This window comes from Mirounga leonina, unplaced genomic scaffold (assembly GCF_011800145.1).
Source record: "Mirounga leonina isolate KUSES-001 unplaced genomic scaffold, KU_Mleo_1.0 Mir_94, whole genome shotgun sequence".
Taxonomy (NCBI): Eukaryota; Metazoa; Chordata; class Mammalia; order Carnivora; family Phocidae; genus Mirounga; species Mirounga leonina.
In genome coordinates this window covers 29135833-29155642 of record NW_023270855.1, presented here as the reverse complement: position 1 = coordinate 29155642, position 19810 = coordinate 29135833, and the positions used below count along the sequence as shown (strand labels likewise).

Genomic DNA, 19810 nt, shown 5'->3' with positions numbered 1-19810 from the left:
TTGATTGTACAATAAAGGGCAGGATGAGAAAAACAAGCATTTCCTGTCCTTAACCATCCTCTGAACACTGTGGGGCTTTAACCAGGTTTTCAAAAATTAAATCAGGAAACACTTGTATTGATATGACTGAACCTAAATGAGCAAAGCAAACATAAACCTAATCCATCTCCATTGAATAAAGACACACCCACTGAACTCATAATTAGCAATACACAGAATCAAGTCCTCAGCTGACCTTTCTTTTTTCTCTAACAACTTTTAGGGGGGAAAAAAGAGCAGGCTATACAAAAAGTCACTACTAAAAGATTTAATAAAATACATGCATAATTATCTTTCTAGAGTATGGACAGGATCAAAAACTTCTACTTATTCTCCAGAGCCTTCTCTATCAATGGAAAATCACAACTATTTTCAGCAATTGAGTTAAAAAGCTTATTTTGGGATCATACAACCTTGAGTTCAAATCCAGATTTTGCTCCCGACTGCCTGTTTGACCTTGGAAAGCTGTTTTAACTTCTCTCTTTTTTAGGCTCCTTATTAAAATGTGAGTAAAAATATCTAGTTTACAGGCTTATACTGAGGATTAAATATGATAATATATGTAAAGTGCTAGGCTTAGTGCCTGGCACATAGTAAATGTTTCATATTTGGTAGGCATTAATACTGCTCAAACTGGAGGTCAGAAGATAGATCATTTTCTGACACAGAATCATTCACTAGCTGGGCAGGAAGGAGAACTAAGGTATTTTATGCATATTTTCAGAAAGGATTAAAACCCAAAAGGGTTAACAAACTTTAATCCATGCACTATCCTCTATTACCCATGTTTCTGCTAACTGTAGGTCTGAATCACCAAAGAAGCAAAGGATACACATTGGAGGAAGGTAAATTCAGATCATTACCATGGGGAGTCTGGGTTGGTGAAACATGGCAGAAGGCTTGTAAAATATCTTTATTTGCAAAGCTGTGTTAGATGGTTTATAACAGCTTCCACCATTCAGTGAAAAGTGGCAAAAGTAGAAAATACTCTTTCATCTTTTCTTAAGATTTTTTTATTTATTTGAGAGAGAGAGAGAGCAGGAGAGGGGAAGAGGGAGAGGGAGAGGAAGAGAATCTCAAGCAGACTCCCCATGGAGCGTGGAGCCCAGTGCAAGGCTCCATCCCATGACCCTGAGATCATGACCTGAGCCAAAACCAAGAGTCAGACACTCAACTGACTGAGCCACCCAGGTGCCCTGAAAATACTATTTCTGTACGTCTTTTTCTGAAAGTACACCTCTTTAACACCTCTGATTACAGCTTTGTGGTTCAATGCTTATGAGAAGAGTTTGAATAAAAGAGCATATTTATGATTCCATTTTGGCAACTAAAGGAAAAGATTGCTGAAATGTCTAGAGCACTTTTGAAGGCTGCCTTCATACCTACTTCCCTGTTTTTCAGATGTAAAATAGTCACTCTCAATTTCAACTTTCCATAGCAGTTAGTCTCTCAATAACAGTAGGTGCAGGCAGATAGAAATATCTGCCATGAGTTCTAGGAAGAACTGACAGAGGAGTTAAGAATTTTCTGATGACCGCATCATGACAAATCATTGCTCTGGGAAAATTGTTGCTCTGGGAAATTAAATATTGGCATCTGTCTTTGTGCCCCTTCTATCTTTAATGCCCTCTCATTTTGCCCCTACTAACAGAGTAGAACATGTTCATGTGGTATACACATCTTGAACTCTTTCCATATCCCAAGAATGCGAAATTAAAGTATGATTGCCAAGCAAATCCACTGAAAACCAGTAGCCCATCAAATAGCTAATGATGGTTGGAAGCAGCATGTGACTCTGGAAAGACAAGATTTAATTTATGCACCTCTTCCTTCAACCCTGTGATGGGAGAGACAGGTTGAGTATGAACAGAGAGCAAGTTCGTGGCTGGAGATGTACTGTGAAGCTCAGGTGAAATCCCCACTATAAAATACGAGTATTGGGTGCCTGGGTGGCTCAGTTGGTTAAGCGACTGCTTTCGGCTCAGGTCATGATCCTGGAGTCCCGGGATCGAGTCCCGCATCGGGCTCCCTGCTCGGCAGGGAGTCTGCTTCTCTCTCTGAACCTCCCTCCTCTCATGCTCTCTATCTCATTCTCTCTCTCAAATAAAAAAAAAAAAAAATCTTAAAATACGAGTATTAGTGGACTAGTATTAGTGGATTCAGATCTCAGATTGCAATGCCTGTTCCACTGCTGCAGTTGGACTAACCAGAAAAAAAGACCAAGGACATACCTTTATAGAATGTGGGCATTTAAGTACCAGAAGGCCATAAGTGCCTTGGCATCTGCAATAAGTTATTTAGTTAATATTTAGTTGAACATCTATTTTGTGTCAAGCATTGTGACAAGTGTTGACCCTCTAGTGGGGAATAAGATGGACACAGTCCTTGCTCTTGAAGAGATAGTCTGATAGTCAATAAAAGAATGAATAAGTATGCAAGGTAATTTCAGATTGTATGAAGTTCTAATGATGGTAATAAACAAGGCACTGTTACAAAAAAAACAAAGCAAGGGAAAGTCTATTTTAGGCAGAATGATGAGGGAAAGCCTCTTAAAGAAAAGCTTACTTTTAAATTGATACTTGAAGGAGTCCCTCATATGAAGAACCCTGGGATGGGGGAAGTACACTTGTGGCAGAAACCCTAGGATGACCACCCAGTGAGTCACATCCTGTTATAGTCTCTTCCCCTTGAGTGTGGGTAGAAACTGTGACTTTCTTTTTTTTTTTTTTTTTGAAACTGTGACTTTCTTCTAATCAATAGCATATAACAAGAGTGAAGAGATTTTGCAGATGTAATTAGAGTTGTTAATCAACTGACTTTAAAAGAAAAGAGTGATTATCCTGGGTGGACCTGAATTACTCAGATGATCTTTTTATTTTTTTTATAGGAGATTTTATTTCATTAATTTGTTTATTTAAAGTAATCTCTAAGTTTATTTAAAGTAACCCAACATGGGGCTCAAACTCATGACCCCGAGATCAAGAGTCATGCTCCACTGACTGAGCCAGTCAAGCATTCCCCCCAGATAATCCTTTTAAAAGAGGGTCTAGGGGTGCCTGGGTGGCCCTTCGGGTAAGTGTCTGCCTTCAGCTCAGGTCATGATCCTGGGACCCTGGGACCAAGCCCTACATTGGGCTCCCTGCTCAGCAGGGAGTCAGCTTCTCCCTCTCCTTCTGCCCCTCCCCACCCCTCTTGCACTCTCTCTCTCTCTGTCTCAAATAAATAAATAAAATCTTTAAAAGATGGTCTAGAAATCTGAGACTTGAAGCACCAGAGACTTCCTGTCTCTGTGTTGCTGACTTTGAGGAATCCTATAATTGCAAGGATATGAGTTGTGCCAACAACATGAGGGATCTTGGAAGCAGATCCTTACCTGTTGAGCCTACAGATGAGAACAAGACCAGTCAGAACCATAATTCAAGCTTCTGAGTCCCTAGCAAACAACCCAGCTAAGTCGTGCCTGGACTTTTGACCTACAGAAACTGTGAGATAATAAATGGGTATTCTCTTTAACCACAACATTTGTGGTAATTTGTTGCATAACAATGCACTGGAAGCAGATACAATACTCTAAGTAGGATAACACCTATAAAGTCATTGGGAGGTGAGTTTAGTGAGTGAGGAGGAAGATATAGTCAGGAGCCTGGAGCCATTCTGTGACAAGTAGGAAAGTTTAGATTTATCCCCAGCATCTGACATGCCATGTCTAGTGCACAGTAGGTGCTTCAAACATCTGTTGAATGAATGAAGAATGAATGAGTGGATAGATGATGAAAGTATGTTGCTAAGTAACAGTTTTAAATACTAGACTGCCATTGCCACCCCCGCCCCCTCAGATTTCAAAGCATTTCTTCAAAAGATATTTACTGAAAGACCATTATGTACAAAGAACCATACTGGTGTTAGAAAACCAAGAAACAGATTGAGAAACAGAGCCTGGCCCAAGAAGCAAATACTCAGCTAACAAATCTACTTGAAACTTCTGGATTAGGAAAAAGCTATGTACTTATATAGAGATTAAAGACTCCATAATGAGGTATGGATAAAACCCAGTAATCTGGGTCACAGCTGAAAGCTTGATAATTTGAGGTTTCTCTGCAGTGTCTAATAAACTATCTGAAAAGCTGTCAAGTGCTAATCAGTCTAAGAGAAATGACTCTGTAATAAGATAACCATATTGATGACGGTTTGGAGGAAAGGAAATGAAATGTTAAGAAAATCAGTAGTTTAGCAATGATGGGGAATTCAATGTTGAAAATGCAAAGGTATTTATAGATTGGGAAATTATATTCCATGTGTTTCCAATCAACTCTTCCAGATTATGTGAAAAAATCTCCAAAAATTTAGAGAAGATAAATGAAGAGAGCACTGTCATCTTCTGTTAGTTGGAGCATACATGCTATCCCTGCTGGCCATGAGGCACATGTAATGGCTAAGGGGATGCTAAAGTCATACTGCTGATACTTCCAGGAGCTATGGGTGTCCTCAGTAACAGCACAACTAGAAATACCTTCCTGCAAAGCAAAATTGAAACGTGAAGAAACTACTGGCTTCCTTAACTCATATTCCCCATACCCGCTTAAAAATTAGCTGGGTTCCTCAGGAAGAGTTTATTTGTATTTAAAAATATATGAACATACAGACCTCCCTCCTTTTATTTATTTTCTTTCTTTCTTTTTTTTATTATGTTATTTTAATCACCATACATTACATCATTAGTTTTTGATGTAGTGTTCCATGATTCATTGTTTGCATATAACACCCTAAAATTTATATGGAACCAGAAAAGACCCCAAATAGCCAGAGGAATGTTGAAAAAGAAAGGCAAAGCTGGTGGCATCACAATTCTGGACTTCAAGCTCTATTACAAAGCTGTCATCATCAAGACAGTATGGTACTGGCACAAAAACAGACACATAGATCAATGGAACAGTAAGAGAGCCCAGAAATGGACCCTCAACTCTATGGTCAAATAATCTTCAACAAAGCAGGAAAGAATGTCCAATGGAACAAAGACAGTCTCTTCAACAAATGGTGTTGGGAAAATTGGACAGCCACATGCAGAAGAATGAAACTGGACCATTTCCTTACACCACAAACAAAAATAGACTCAAAATGGTTGAAAGACCTAAATCTGAGAAAGGAGTCCATCAAAATCCTAAAGGAGAACACAGGCAGCAACCTCTTCAACCTCAGCCACAGCAACTTCTTCCTAGAAACATCTCCAAAGGCAAGGGAAGCAAGGGCAAAAATGAACTATTGGTACTTCATCAAGATAAAAAGCTTTTGCACAGCAAAAGAAAGTCAACAAAACCAAAAGACAACTGACAGAATGGGAGAAGATATTTGCAAATGACATATCAGATAAATGGCTAGTATCCAAAATCTATAAAGAACTTCTTAAACTCAACACCCAAAGAACAAATGATCCAATCAAGAAATGGGCAGAAGACATGAACAGACATTTTTCCAAAGAAGACATCCAAATGGCCAACAGACACATGAAAAAGTACTCAACATTGCTTGCCATCAGGGAAATCCAAATCAAAACCTCAATGAGATACCACCTCACCCCAGTCAGAATGGCTAAAATTAACAAGTCAGGAAATGACAGATGTTGGCAAGGGTGTGGAGAAAGGGGAACCCTCCTACCCTGTTGGTGGGAATGCAAGCTGGTGCAGCCACTCTGGAAAACAGTATGGAGGTTCCTCAAAAAGTTGAAAATAGAGCTACCCTATGGCCCAGCAATTGCACTACTGGGTATTTACCCCAAAGATACAAATGTAGGGATCTGAAGGGGTATGTGCACCCCGATGTTTATAGCAGCAATGTCCACAATAGCCAAACTATGGAAAGAGCCAAGATGTCCATCGACAGATGAATGGATAAAGAAGATGTGGTATACACACACACACACACACACACAGGAATACTATGCAGCCATCAAAAGGAATGAAATCTTGCCATTTGCAATGACGTGGTTGGAACTGGAGGGTATTATGCTGAGCGAAATAAGTCAATCAGAGAAAGACATGTATCATATGACCTCACTGATATGAGGAATTCTTAATCTCAGGAAACAAACTGAGGGTTGCTGGAGAGGTGGGGGGTGGGAGGGATGGGGTGGCTGGGTGAATAGACATTAGGTAGGGTATGCGCTATGGTGAGTGCTGTGAATTGTGTTAAGACTGTTGAATCACAGACCTGTACTTCTGAAACAAATAATACATTATATGTTAAAAAAAAATGAAGAAGATAGTAGGAAGGGAAAAATGAAGGGAGGGAAATTGGAGGGGGAGATGAACCATGAGAGACTATGGACTCTGAGAAACAAACTGAGGGTTCTAGAGGGGTGGGGGGATGGATTAGCCTGGTGACTGCTTTTCTCTGGGGGGTCACTGAGGAATGGGGCCCCAAGTTCTCAGCTCCTCCAGGGCAGAGATTGGGAAGCTGCGATTTTCACTCTCATTCTCCAAAGCTATACGGAAAGCTTGCAGGGAACAAAAGCTCCCGAGAGCAAACCCGAGCAGATTACTTAGCCCGGCCCCTGCAAGGGTGGGGCAATTCCGCCTCCAGCAAAGACATTTGAGAACCACAGCAACAGGCCCGTCCCCCAGAAGGTCAGCAAGAACAGCCAGCCAAGACCAAGTTTACCAAAGATCAATGAGAACAGCAGACCGCCAGCACTAGGGGAATACAGCACATAGAATTCATGGCTTTTTTCCCCCTGATTCTTTAGTCTTTCAAAGTTAATTTTTTTTTTAACCTCCCTCCTTTTAAAACACACCTCAGAGGTGTTTTTTCAGGGAAAACGCTCACATGTTTTAGAATGAAGCAATTAAGGATAACTCATACAGTTAAGCAGAGGGGTGGGTAGGAAGTAGAAGACATCTGGTACAACTGGGCAGCAAATCAACTCCAGATTTGGAGGCCACTGAAGAGAAAGGGGGAGAACTGGTGCTTTACATTTTTAAATACCACATCACCACCACCACCACCACTTGGCATTTTATGAAGATAGAAAGCAGGTCTAAGTCTCATTTCTCATAAGATGCAGCCCATTCTCAAAGATGTTACTCTACTTTTTTAAAGTTGGGTTTAGAATTCAACTCAAATGCTCAAATGGTGACATAATTGACTGCTTCCTCTTAAGAGTCTAGGATAATAAAAACAATACATGTTTTTAATTATTTTATATTGATTATTATGTTGACTATGAGCAAACTCTTCCATGAGATAGAGTCATGTATTCTCAAACAAAATAGACTTAAAAAATTCATGCACAAATATGGAAACATTTGTTAAGCCTCTTTGTGTGTGTGTGTGTGTTTAGTGTTTTGATAGACATGGTTCATGTTACAACAGACAACTGATACGTAACTGATATAACCACTCTTTGATAAACGTAATTTCTCCTTTGAGATGAAAACTGCACTTACTGGCAGAACCTCATAAAGAGAGATCACGGGAACCTTCAGAAAACAGTACCAGAAATCAGATTCTAGCTTCCACTAGGATGTGATATGCATAAGAAGAAAACACTGTGAGCATTTCTGATTTTGGAAGCATCTAGGAATTGCTAGGAATCCTCATAAGGATAAGAAGGTCCAGAAAATACAAAACAAAACAAGAAACAACTGAAGCAGAGCATGGTACGAAACAAAGCCATAGCATTTTCACTTCTATATCTTTGCTCCTGTGAGTTGACAGTTTGGCAGAGCTGAGTGTAATCTGTGAGAGAGTGAGTGAGTGAATCTATAATTTCTGAAACCTGATTGCAGGGCGTGGGAAGTGGACACTTCATGTGAAAGCTGTTCTGGTCAGTCTGAGGCTATTTGCAGGGATGGCGTCAGAGAGCTCCATGCCTCCAGCCTCAGCATATCAGGGCACTGGTGTCCCCAGCCATGCCTCCCACATCACTGGTGGTGTGAGATGACATAAGAGGGCCAACTGATGAGGAGCTTCTATTTTAAGGGTTATGTTTCGCTTCAACACATATTGTTAAAAAAAAAAAAACTAGAACATAAAAGCTGTGATTTTGAATATATTACTTCTAAAGATAAGGATAGGTTAAAAAGTGAGTTAAGAATTGGTTTAATTAGAAATATTAAGTAATCATACAGGTAGTCCTTGGAAATGGCAAAAATCATGAAGGCAGTATATTAACAGCTGAAGTCTAGAAAACAATGCAGAAGATCATTTTCTCCCTATCCTACAGTTTTAATAGCTTCTTTGTTGAGATTTTTGTTCATTGTTTCTATTGACAAAATACCTATATGCTTAGGGCAGAAAATTTAGAAACACAGAGGAGCACAAATGAAAACCTTAAAATCAACAAATGCTAGCTCTAAAGATAAACATGGTTAAGATTTTGCTTTTTGCCCATCAAGTACTTTTTCCATAAAAATGAGAGTATGCCTTCATATTGCTTCATTGCTTGATTTTCCACTTAGCAATATCTCGTGTACATTTTCCCATGTGGTAAGATTTCTTCTTCAACAACTGTTTTTTCGGCTGAAGAGTATTCTCTCAAACGGTCAAACCAAAATCTAATGAATTAATCTCTTACTATTGGGAATTACAGTTGTTTCTATTTTTCCACTGTCATATGGAATGCTGCAGTGAACATCTTTGGGCTTCATACTCTTGTACACATCTCCTAGTATTTACTCACAACAAATTGCTAGAGGTAAAGCTGCTAGGTTAAAAGGTTTGCTTATTATAAAGTTGTTATCCTACAAATTAACAGATTACTCAACAGAAAGTTTACAGTAACAAATTATTCTAACAGTAAGTTATGAGAATATCCATTTCTGTAACATCTGGCAATGTATTATCAATTACCAATGTTAACTTAAAACAATGCTTTCATTGCTTACTAATACACTTATATAACTCAGATTACTGAACACATGGAACTTAACAATCATCATGTGTTTAGAATTAATTTGTATTTCTTCTTTTGTGAATTACCTGCATATGCTCTTTGTCCTAATTTCTACTGATGTGAACCGTGAAGCAATAGGCAAGCTTAATGTCTGTAAAGGAGTATGGAACATAATATTACATGTCTTAAGTAATCCTGTCCCAAGAAGTACTTTCTTTACATTTCCTATAATTTTCTTTTAGCTATGGGGACAATTATTATTATTATTCTTGGGTGAGAGGACATTATTCTTTTATAATGTAAAAGAATTTTAATCTAAAATGGAACTGGAGGATATAAAATGGTTAAGTCTCACACACCTACCCTTAGGAAAACAAAACTCAAGGACTGGGAGAATGATTTCTTGTATATTCCCGATTTACAGAAAACTGATAATCTTGGAATTTTCTTCAATGATAGGGAGTTGGTCAGGGGTTGCTTCATATCAACCTTGGGAAGTTTTGCTTACAGTTTCCAGAGGCATGAAAAAGACACGACCCAGGGCAGGTTGGTCTCACAAAATAAGCTGAATTAAGCTCTGTATGACTGGACTGGTTTTGTCTGCTTGAGAAATTTTCAAAGTTGATCTCCTTTTGTTTTTAATTTTAACAGGCTCTAACTAGACACTCCCCTCTTTACATTCCCTCCCCATAAATACGGTTTACCTCAAACCCTCAATGGACTTGCCTATAGCTTGCTACAGTTTGCACATCCTGAACTGCAATTCCTCTGCTGTTTCCAAATAAACTTTTGACAATTTTGAGCTTGCCTCAGTTTACCTCTTTATTTAGGTCGACATTCCTTGATGTTAGAAGTGGCATGGGAAGGAGATGACCCCTGAAGAATGACAACCCTCAGAATGAAGCAAGGCTCCACACTGAGCCCCTTGAGTCCACTGCTTCCATGAGTCACTCTCTACTTTCATTTGGCAAGTCTCCTTATGGATTCTGAGCTCCCTCCCTTTGGTTGAGCTTTTTGATTCAAGCTCTGTTGAAAGTCCTCTTTATGTTGTCCTTTTTGATGACTACTCTACTGTTTGCTTTCTTATTGGAAGCACACTAGAATTTGGGTATAATTCTCTTAAAAGTTTTGAGAGAAGGGCGCCTGGGTGGCTCAGTTGGTTAAGCGACTGCCTTCGGCTCAGGTCATGATCCCAGGGTCCTGGGATCGAGTCCCACATCGGGCTCCCAGCTCAGCGGGGAGCCTGCTTCTCCCTCTGACCCTCTCCTCTCTCATGCTGTTTCTCTCTCTCTCGCTCTCTAATAAATAAATAAATAAATAAAATCTTTAAAAAAAAAAAGTTTTGAGAGAAAAAGTAAGTAATAATTGTGGGCATGGGTAGAGCAAATAAATGCTGCAAGAATACTCACCACTTCCTTATGAGAGACCGTCCCAAAGCAAGAGCCTCACCCAATAGGACAGGATAAGTTGGTCCCAAAGGGCCAGACTGAACTGTCTGTCAACTGCAACATAATCTCTATGCAACAAGGGACACCTGTTTACCGGTTGGAAAACTAGAGCAAAGGGTGTCCACCAGGGGGAAAAAAAGTATCTCATGAAAGGCACACTGTAAAATAAAAGACAACTTCCAACCCTGAAAGCACATCCATCAGGCTGTTTAGTAACTTTTCTTTTACTCTCCGGAAAACTTCTAAAATGTGGAATCCCAGTCATGTGAATGTTCTAAGGGTGGCCCTCCCTCTGGGCTCCCAGTTGGTTTTATGTTATAAAACTATGGTCTCTTCTCATGTATATTTTTGACTAAATGGACCACCTTACTAATGATAATTTAGGACTTCAATGGCCATTATGGGGAACTTTCACTCTCCCCAGGCTTGTTTTTCTCTGGACTGAATTAGAAGTCCATGGCAATAGAACAAACAATCTGAATGGGATAGCTATTTTAATTGGTACCTAGAGGCTTCTAAAAGTATTCAGGATTCTGAAACTGCCTCTTTACAAAATACTACTTTTAAGTAAACTGAAACAAATAAGCAATGAGAGGAGATAAAGAAGCATCTGAAGTCTTTCCCTTGCAGCACCAGCGAGGTCTCCCCTAATCCCACTGCTCCAGCTCTGCTATATCCACCTTTGCCCTATTATAATCCCTTCCTTTATCCTAACTCCCCTTCTTCTCTAGTGCTGAAACCTTGCCAACTGAACCTTAAAACTCTCTGACAATCCTGCTAAATTATGAATTTCTTATGTATCACGGACTAAAGCTGACTTTAGAGCTATAGTAAGAGATTTTCCCAAGGTAACCGAGGATCCTCATAGATTTGTTGAAGAATTCAATACTGTCACTCAAAATTATCAATCTGGCTTCTCTAATCTTTATCAATTAGTTTATATGTTTGTTGGAGAAGGTCAAGCCAAGCAGTGGACGAAAGCTGCTAATTGAGCGTTAAGTCAAGTACCAGCTCTTTTACATGACCAAGCTTGTGCAATAGCCAAAAGGCTGCATCTGGCCATTCTGAGGGCTTTCCCTAAACCAGTAAACTGCAACAAATTCAGACATGCACCCAAAAGTCTGATGAATCTGCTCATGATTACTACAGCAAACTCCAAACTGTTTTTAAAGAAAATTCTGAACTCCCTATAGACATTCAATCCCCCAGGGTGGCCCTTAATTGAATGTTTATAAGTGATTTAAACAGCGATCTATCTTGTCAATCTAACTAATCAGTTAGCCTACACCCTAGAAGATGATTCCAAAAGAAGGGTAACTAAAATTTAAATCTCCAACTTTAACAGCTGAAATCTCCCAAGCAGACTCTCCCTGCTGGACTCTGTCATCATCATAGAAAACCCAGCCATCAGAGAAAGGACTGCTACAAATTAAAAAGATTCAGATGATGACAACTTTCCAAGAACCAAGGGTCAGACTCATCCCAATACGGGCTCCAAGACAACACAGGGACTGTTTCTCATTCTACCATTAAAGAGACTAGAGGAAACTACTCTCCAGATTGGGCATGAACCTCTTATAATATTAACTGACACAAGAGCTACTCCATCAGTGCTCAACCCCATTACAATTAAACAGTTCCCCCCGTGGAGTAATATATTTATTCAATTAATGGGGGCCTCAAATAAACCAGTGTGTTCCTGTTTCTAAATGTATACACTTTTGCTTGGGACATTTGCAAGATAAACTTCCATTTCTCCTCAGTGAATCAGCTCCCAAACACTTATTAGGACAAGGTTTCCTAGAAAATTATTGTATTGCCATTTCCTTCTCTTGAAAGGGAGAATATAATTCTTGAGTTAGAATCTCCTGAACTTAAATCTCTCGAATTTAATCTCCAAGAAAATCCAAACTCTTTTTCTTTCACAAGTACTTTACAAATCAGGGAAGATCAAATTTCAGACTTATCCCCATTATTAGGTTTAGTATCCCCTGCTCTATGGGCAAATCCCCCAGGGACATATGCAGAATTCATAGTGCCCAAAGTTAAGATCCAAATTGATCCTTTGAAACCTCTCCCCAGAATCAATCAATACCCCCATGAACAAAGAAGCTCTGAATAGGAAAAACAAAGATGGAGATCTAAAGGCTGCTGGTATCACGAAGAAAAGAAACTCTGATTCAGACCAAATAACAAACCGTTCCTACCAGAAAATCTAAAATTTCCATTATTAACCACCATACATGAATTAAATCATTGGTCAACTGATGAAGTAACATTCATAAATCAATACTGGTGGGGAAACATTGGCAAGGCCACACACAGAAAGTACCTTTCTTGATTGCTCTTATCCTAAATGTAATCCAGGGAAGCCTATTCATACTGCCCCCAAGATTTTAATTTACCCAATGAACCATTCGAGGTTTGGCAAATAGATTTCAAACAATTGCTCCCATCTCATGGATATAAGTATGCTCTGGTAATGGTTTGCATGTTTTCACATTGCACTGAAGCTTTCCCATGTAGATAGGTGACTACCTCTTCTGTAGCTGAAGTCCTATTAGAAAAGACTATTCCTACTTGCAGAACACCCCTTGAAGTTCATAGTGATCAGAGAACCCACTTTACTGGTCAAATACCTCGACAAGCTATTCTGTTTGGCCAATTCTGTAGCACTTTCACTGTTCTTAGCATCCTCAGTCTTTAGGACTGGTCAAGTGTACAAATGGATTTATTAAGACTTAGCTAAATTAATTGAAATCCTCCAAGTACTCTGGCCAAAAGAATTACCATTGGTTCTTCTAAATCTTAGATCTACTACCATTGGGATACATAAAATTTTTACCTTTTGAAATAATTACAGGATGGTTGATACACCTAGACCTCACTTTTTTTGCCCCACAACTAATAAAGGGGGATACACTTCAAGCTTGCAAGGGCCTGATCAAGTCCATAAAAAAGAATCACACTCTGATAGAACAATCTTTCCCTAGTGCACTCCCGGGAGATGAAGACATCCAACGTCACACCCTACAGCCTGAAGAGTTCATCTATCGGAAAATACATCTCCAAAAAGACTTTCTTCAACCTTGCTGGAAAGGCTCCTCCCTGGTATCCTTAACTAACTCCTGTGCAGCCAAATTCAAGGAATAGACTCCTGGATACAGGTGCCACATCTAAACAAAATCCCCAAAACCTGAATGGACCTATATACCAAATGGTGACCTGAAACTGAAAGTTTCTAGGGACTGAAGTACCTGAAGTCTAAAATAGACAAGATATCTGGACCAGGCCTGTATAAATTTCCTTTTTTTCCTTTCTTGTCTCACTCTATATTTAGTTAAATCATGCCATTCATGCTTTCAATTATTCTTTCCCTAGTTTTCCTACCATTCTTTACTTTAGCTTTAACACATCCTTTTATCCCTCCCTTAATAAAAAACTCTCTGATTCTGCTAAATTTATTTATTTTTAAGATTTTGTTTATTTGACAGAGACAGAGAGGGGGAACACAAGGAGGAGGAGTGGGAGAGAGAAAAGAGGCTTCCCGCCGAGCAGGGAGCCTGATGTGGGGCTCAATCCCAGGACCCTGGGACCATGACCTGAGCTGAAGGCAGACACTTAATGACTGAGCCACCCAGGCACCCCTCTGCTAAATTTATTGATTGTTGGATTTGTGCATGAGCAAATATTCATGATGAATGTGACTTGTTGGCCTGGCCACCTTCTTTAGAAGGATGGCAAAACCTATCTGGTAAGGATATAGGATTTTCCTTTGATAGCTTGGAAATCACACATGTCCTCCCTTTCAGAAGACTGGCACCAAATATTATGGCTTTCCTTTGGATACTCCCTATTCATAATGGGATAACCCTCACTCATGTCTGGACTCTTACCCAAAATCTTTGTTATATTTCAAAAACATAATGATGGGAATGGTAAAACTATAGGATGGTTCCCACTAAATATTTGTAACTATACCATTTTATATAATCCAGGTGAACATGAATTCACTCCCTGCTGGAATCCAGAAGACTTTATCATTGCCTCCATTAATGTATCTTTATGATGGGGCAATGAAAACTAATAATACTGGAAAATTGGAAGCTAATGTCCTCCCAACTCAATGGTACTTCGTTGGGAATTAACAAAAAATCTGGGGAATGGTGGAGACTTAATTCAAATTACTTTTGCAGTAGAAATCCTCTATATCTCCACCAAAATCTTATTTACAGTAGATCAGCTCTCTTGTAACTTCAGATCTACAGAAATTTAAGGTACTCACATAATCATTCCCACAATGCTAGTAAATCAGATTATGATTATAATGATTATATTTCTGATCATGAGATCCCCTCTTTTATTCCAGGGAAAATATCTGGGCAAAGAGACCCAACTGTGCCTTAGAAGACATTGGGTATTTCTTTTTATGTGGAAGAAACACGAACTCTACACTTCCCCTTAATTGGAAGGGATGTTTTGGGATCACTGGCCTCCCATCTGGCAGTGAAATTAGAAAAACTCTTCCCTCCACTGCTTATATACCTAATCTGGGGTCCTTTATCAACTTAAAAGGGTGTGCCAGAACTGGGAAGGTTATGACTTTGGATGGATGCCTACATATAACCCTACATTAGATAGAAAGGGTTTGGGGCAGGCTTTCACCAGAGCCTTTTTAGCTTGGGTTGGAGTAGCAGACCTTGAAAAAGCAATTCACAATCTTTCTACAGTTATGTCTACCACTTTCAATGCTTCTATCTGAGCTTTTGAATATCAACAAACTCAAATAGACAGCCTTGCTGAAGTAGTCCTACAAAAACTGCAGAGCCCTTAACCTTCTCACTGCTCAGCAGAGGAACCTGTGCCCTACTTGAAGAACTTCGTTTTTATGTCAGTAAGTCAGGGAAAATAACACAAGAACTAAAAATAATGAAGGACAATATCAATTTGCTAGCAGAAGCTGGCCAAGCTCCTAGAACTTGGGGCATTTTTAATCTACTAAATATAGGCAAGTGAGGAAGCTGGCTGAAAAGTGCATTTTAATCAATAGCTATCATTGGGCTTTTGATCCTCAGTTTAATCTTTTTAATTAAATTTCTACTGTTTGGTATTAGTAAACAAATGCCTTATTCCCAAACGTATGTACAAAATAAAATTCTTCTCCTTTCAAAGGCTTTTCCTGGAATTCAACTGACAGTAGAAACTAAACTGTGTACTTCAGAGGGACATGGCTGAGATTCCTCATTTTTCAATCCTCTTGTTGTTCAAATGAGGCAAGTGAAACTCTTTATCATTTCCCTCCTCCATGGGACAAGACACCTGAGGATAGTCTTCCTCAGCTTAATGGGAAAAGACACCTGAGGACTACCCTCTAAGCTCCATGGGACATAGAATACAATCTACCTGCAATCCAAGTACACTTTTAAAAAAATTAGCAGACAACATCTGAATGACATAATTGATCCGAAGTGTTTTCTGAAAAAGATCTTGATCAAAAGGAGGAAATGTGATGAATTTCAATCTAAAATGGAACCAGAGCACATAAAACGGAAAATTTCATGCATGTGTCCTTAGGAAAACAAAACTTAAGGACTGAGAGACTAATGTAAATAGAGCCTACACCAAACCTTCAACAGACTCACCTGTAGCTTGCTATAGTTTGCATGTCTGGAACTGCAATTCCTCTCCTATTCCCGAATAAGCTCATCTTTTTGACAAGTTTGAGCTTGCCTCAGTTTACCCCTATATTTAGGTCAATAAGAGTACTGTATGTTTTTTCTAACTTGTGGAAAACATGTTGAGATTATGAATCTAAATAATTTCTTTTCAGGGGAAAACATAATCCTGCCACTTAACCCTATTTAACAAGTTCAAAAACACTGATATGAGAAATGGCATAACAATGCATTCATTCCAATAATGCTGCTGTTTTTAAGAAGAAGAAAAATTAATCTCTGGAATCATTCTGTGACTAACAGGTTTAGGAACACTTAACTAGCTCTGTGATTTTGAAAGTTATTTATAACCCAAGCAGGTGATTTGACAACCCATATTCTTGAGGTTGGGAATACTACCTGCTCACCCCATTCTAAAAGCACCGTGTGGGATGTAGTAGTATTTTAAATAAAAAGAAAAATTAAATTTAATTTCATATTGAGATTTATCTGGTCATTTCAAAATATTTCTTGACCCATCAAAGAAAACATCTACCTTTTGGTTGGCAATCAGTGTTCTGAATTGAAATTGGCTGAGAAGAAAATAGGATGTGAGAAATATTTTTGAATGCAATATCTATATTACATTATGAAATGATAAACAGATTCCTACTTACTAAAACATCCAGAAAGTTCTAGGTGAGCTATCATGGTTGATACCAAGACCCCATCTACCAATTAAAATAAACTGCCATCATCCATTTATTAATTCAATAGGCAATTCCTGAGCACCCGGTATGTGCCAAGAATTTTTCATGCCATTGTTTTATGGAAATATTAGCAAATAAGGCAAAAGGTGAGTCACCACCTTCACAAGGCTAACATTCTGGTGAAGGATAGGAGTGGAGCACGAGACAGGTAATAAACAGGTAAAAATAGATGAAGAAGGAATGGAAAACAGTGGTAAAAACTATGATAAAAATAGAACAAGGGATGGGATAGTGACTCTGTGAGATGTAAAGCAAGAAAAACTTTCGATGGGGTGGTCTTGGAAGACGTCTTAGAAAAGTTGACATTTAAGCTGTGGCATTAATGCAAAGGTCTTGGCAAAAAGCATTCTAAACTGAGGGAGGAGCAAATGCAAAGGCCCAGAACCAATTTGGTGTTTTGGGGAAACAGAAAGAAGTCCAGTGAGTGAGCATGCGGGGAAAACAGTTATGAGCAAGAGTAGTTCATGCACTGCCTCAAGCCTTAGTGAAGAGTTGGGATGTCACTCTAAAGATGTTGGGGTGCTACTGGAATGTCTTAAACAGGAGGGTGACCTGATCCAATTTATATTTTAAAAAGCTTGCACTAGTTGGTGTGTGGTGGGCATGTTACTGTGGGGCAAGAGAGGAGGCAGGGTCACCAGTTGGGTAGACACTGTGGTCATTCAGGTAAGAGGTGTTGCTGCCTTCAACTAGAGGGTAGCCATGAAGGCAGAAAGAAGTAAGCCTCAAAATCTTATAGTTCTTATGTTAACCATTTATGGCACTGTCTGTGGACTTTTTGCCTCTTCTGGTGGACTATTATAACTGCTACCATTTATAAAGTGCTCCATGTTGCTCTGGGCTTCGTACACATTGAATCCTTGTAACAATTTCATCCCAAGCTCATGTGTGAGGAGGTTAACTAACTCCCCAAGGCCACAAAGCTAGTGAGGGTCATATTAAGATTTACCTCGGTCTGTCTGATTCCGAGCAAGGCACATCTCGGCCAATATACTGTAGTGTCTTAATTTAACCTACCTTAGGGGCCGAGTTAGCCCAGGGAAATCAGAGCACAGCTGAGTTTCATTAATGGTTCTTAAACAAAGGGCAGTAAAACTACCAGGAAGGGAGCTCTTGCCTAAAATGCAGATTCCTGAGCCCTGTCCTGAAAATGCAGAATCAGAAGCTCTAGGTTTGGGGCCTGGGAATGTGAATTTTAAAAATACTCCCAAGTGACACTCAGGAAAATTTGCAAAGACCGCAAAGTAGGTTGGTGGAAAGGTTAGGTAGGAAATGAAGATCTAGAGCACCTCACTCCTACAATCCCTGATCCAGAGAAAATATAGGCCCACTTTGAGTGGGCCCAAGCTGAGTCTCAGCTAGCCCCCTCAAATCCACTTGGAAATTCATGATATGAGTAATATACTGGTATGATATACTCAGACCTTCTGGAAGCTTTCTATTTTAAATAATTACTCTGGATGATGAGGTACTAAGTCCATTTGTCGCCCTAGCTGAGGAAGTACAAGCCACTCAACTTGTAAACATCATATATTTTAAAGGCAAAACCATCTTTCTAAAAAATTGTTTTGATATTTTAGCTTTTTCAACACATGGGAGTCAGGCCATATTCATAAAACCAACTTACCTATTAGACAGGATATACACAGTGCCTAGGGCCCACAAGACTTCTAAGGGTGTACAAAAATGTTTTCATTTCTTTTAAAACCAGAAGATAAACACGAACATATTCTGGCCTGGGTTATATTAAATTTTTACCAATGCAATTATAAAATATAATTTTAATTATTTTTTTTAATCAAGAAGTGGCCCATGAAGACAACAGTGCCTCGGGCACACAGAAGTAATAATGTCACCCTACTTAGTCACAGCTCGGGGCCCAGGTGAGAGAAACCTTACCTGGCATGCATTGTATAAGAGCTGATGTTCGAACTTCTTGATCCCCAGAATGTTCTGGAACATCTCATAGAGCTGCTCCTTGCTCAGAATCAGCTCGGAGGCTGCACTGGCTGTCATCCGGGCCTGCTGCTTCCTGGGGTCCTCTTCCCCACGGTAGATGGCATCAAACTTGGCCATCCAGGAGCTCAGCACAGTCTCCTTGCTGAGCCCATCAATCTCAGGCAGGCTGCGCACCCTCTTCTCGATGTGCTTCTTGAAGACCTCCCTGGAGTCATTGGCAGAGCAGCCCCCACTCTGCACCATACGGGCCACACGGTCACTCTTCAGGAACACCTGAGCAAGAATAGGGACAGGAAAGATATTAGGGACTCAGCCCTGGAAATACCAGTTTCCTAGGGCTGAGGGCTGGGCTGACCGCCATTATGGGCATCATGGGAGAGACCAGCATCCTGCCCCACTATCTCCTAGGTGTGTGAACTCAGAGAAGTCACTTACATGTTTTGCTTTTGTGTCCACATCTGGAAAATGAAAATAACAATAATACTTACCAGGTTGTTAAAAGGATTACATTGGGACAGTAATATCATGAGAGGCAGCATATACTACATAGACTCTGTGCTCGAACAGCTTGGGTTCTTTCTCTACCACTTATTGGCTGTTGTTTCTCTCATCAAGTTAACCTCTTTGTACCTCAGTTTTGTCATCTATAAAATGGGATGACAGTAGTCTCTACAACATAGGTATTTTAAAATGAGGATTAAATAGATTCATATATGATAACCACTTTAAAAAGTGGCCCATAGTAATGCCGTATGGGTTGTTATTATGGTTATTATTATTTTTTTGACTTTTTACATTGAAGTATAGTCAATGTACAATGTTACATTAGTTTCAGGCATATAACATAGTGATTCAACAAGTTTATATGTTATGTCACACTGACCACAGTGTAGCTACCATCTGTCAGCATACAATTCTATTATAATACCATTGACTATATTCCTTATGCTCTGCCTTTTATCCCAGGACTTCCTCATTCCATAACTGGAAGCCTGTATCTCCCATTCCCCTTCACCCATTTTGCCCATCTCCCACCCCTCTCCTCTGGCAACC

The 19810-nt window shown here is 39.5% G+C and overlaps 1 protein-coding gene across 7 annotated transcripts in view; it reads right to left on the bottom strand.

The window, feature by feature from the left end:
- CADPS (calcium dependent secretion activator) overlaps nt 1-19810 on the bottom strand; it is a 476998-nt gene that overhangs the window by 328757 nt on the left and 128431 nt on the right. For all 7 annotated transcript variants that reach the window (XM_034997161.1, XM_034997160.1, XM_034997163.1 and 4 more), the window contains one exon: nt 18698-19030. In XM_034997161.1, the coding sequence (XP_034853052.1) occupies nt 18698-19030 (333 nt within the window). The remainder of the gene's footprint in view (nt 1-18697; nt 19031-19810) is intronic.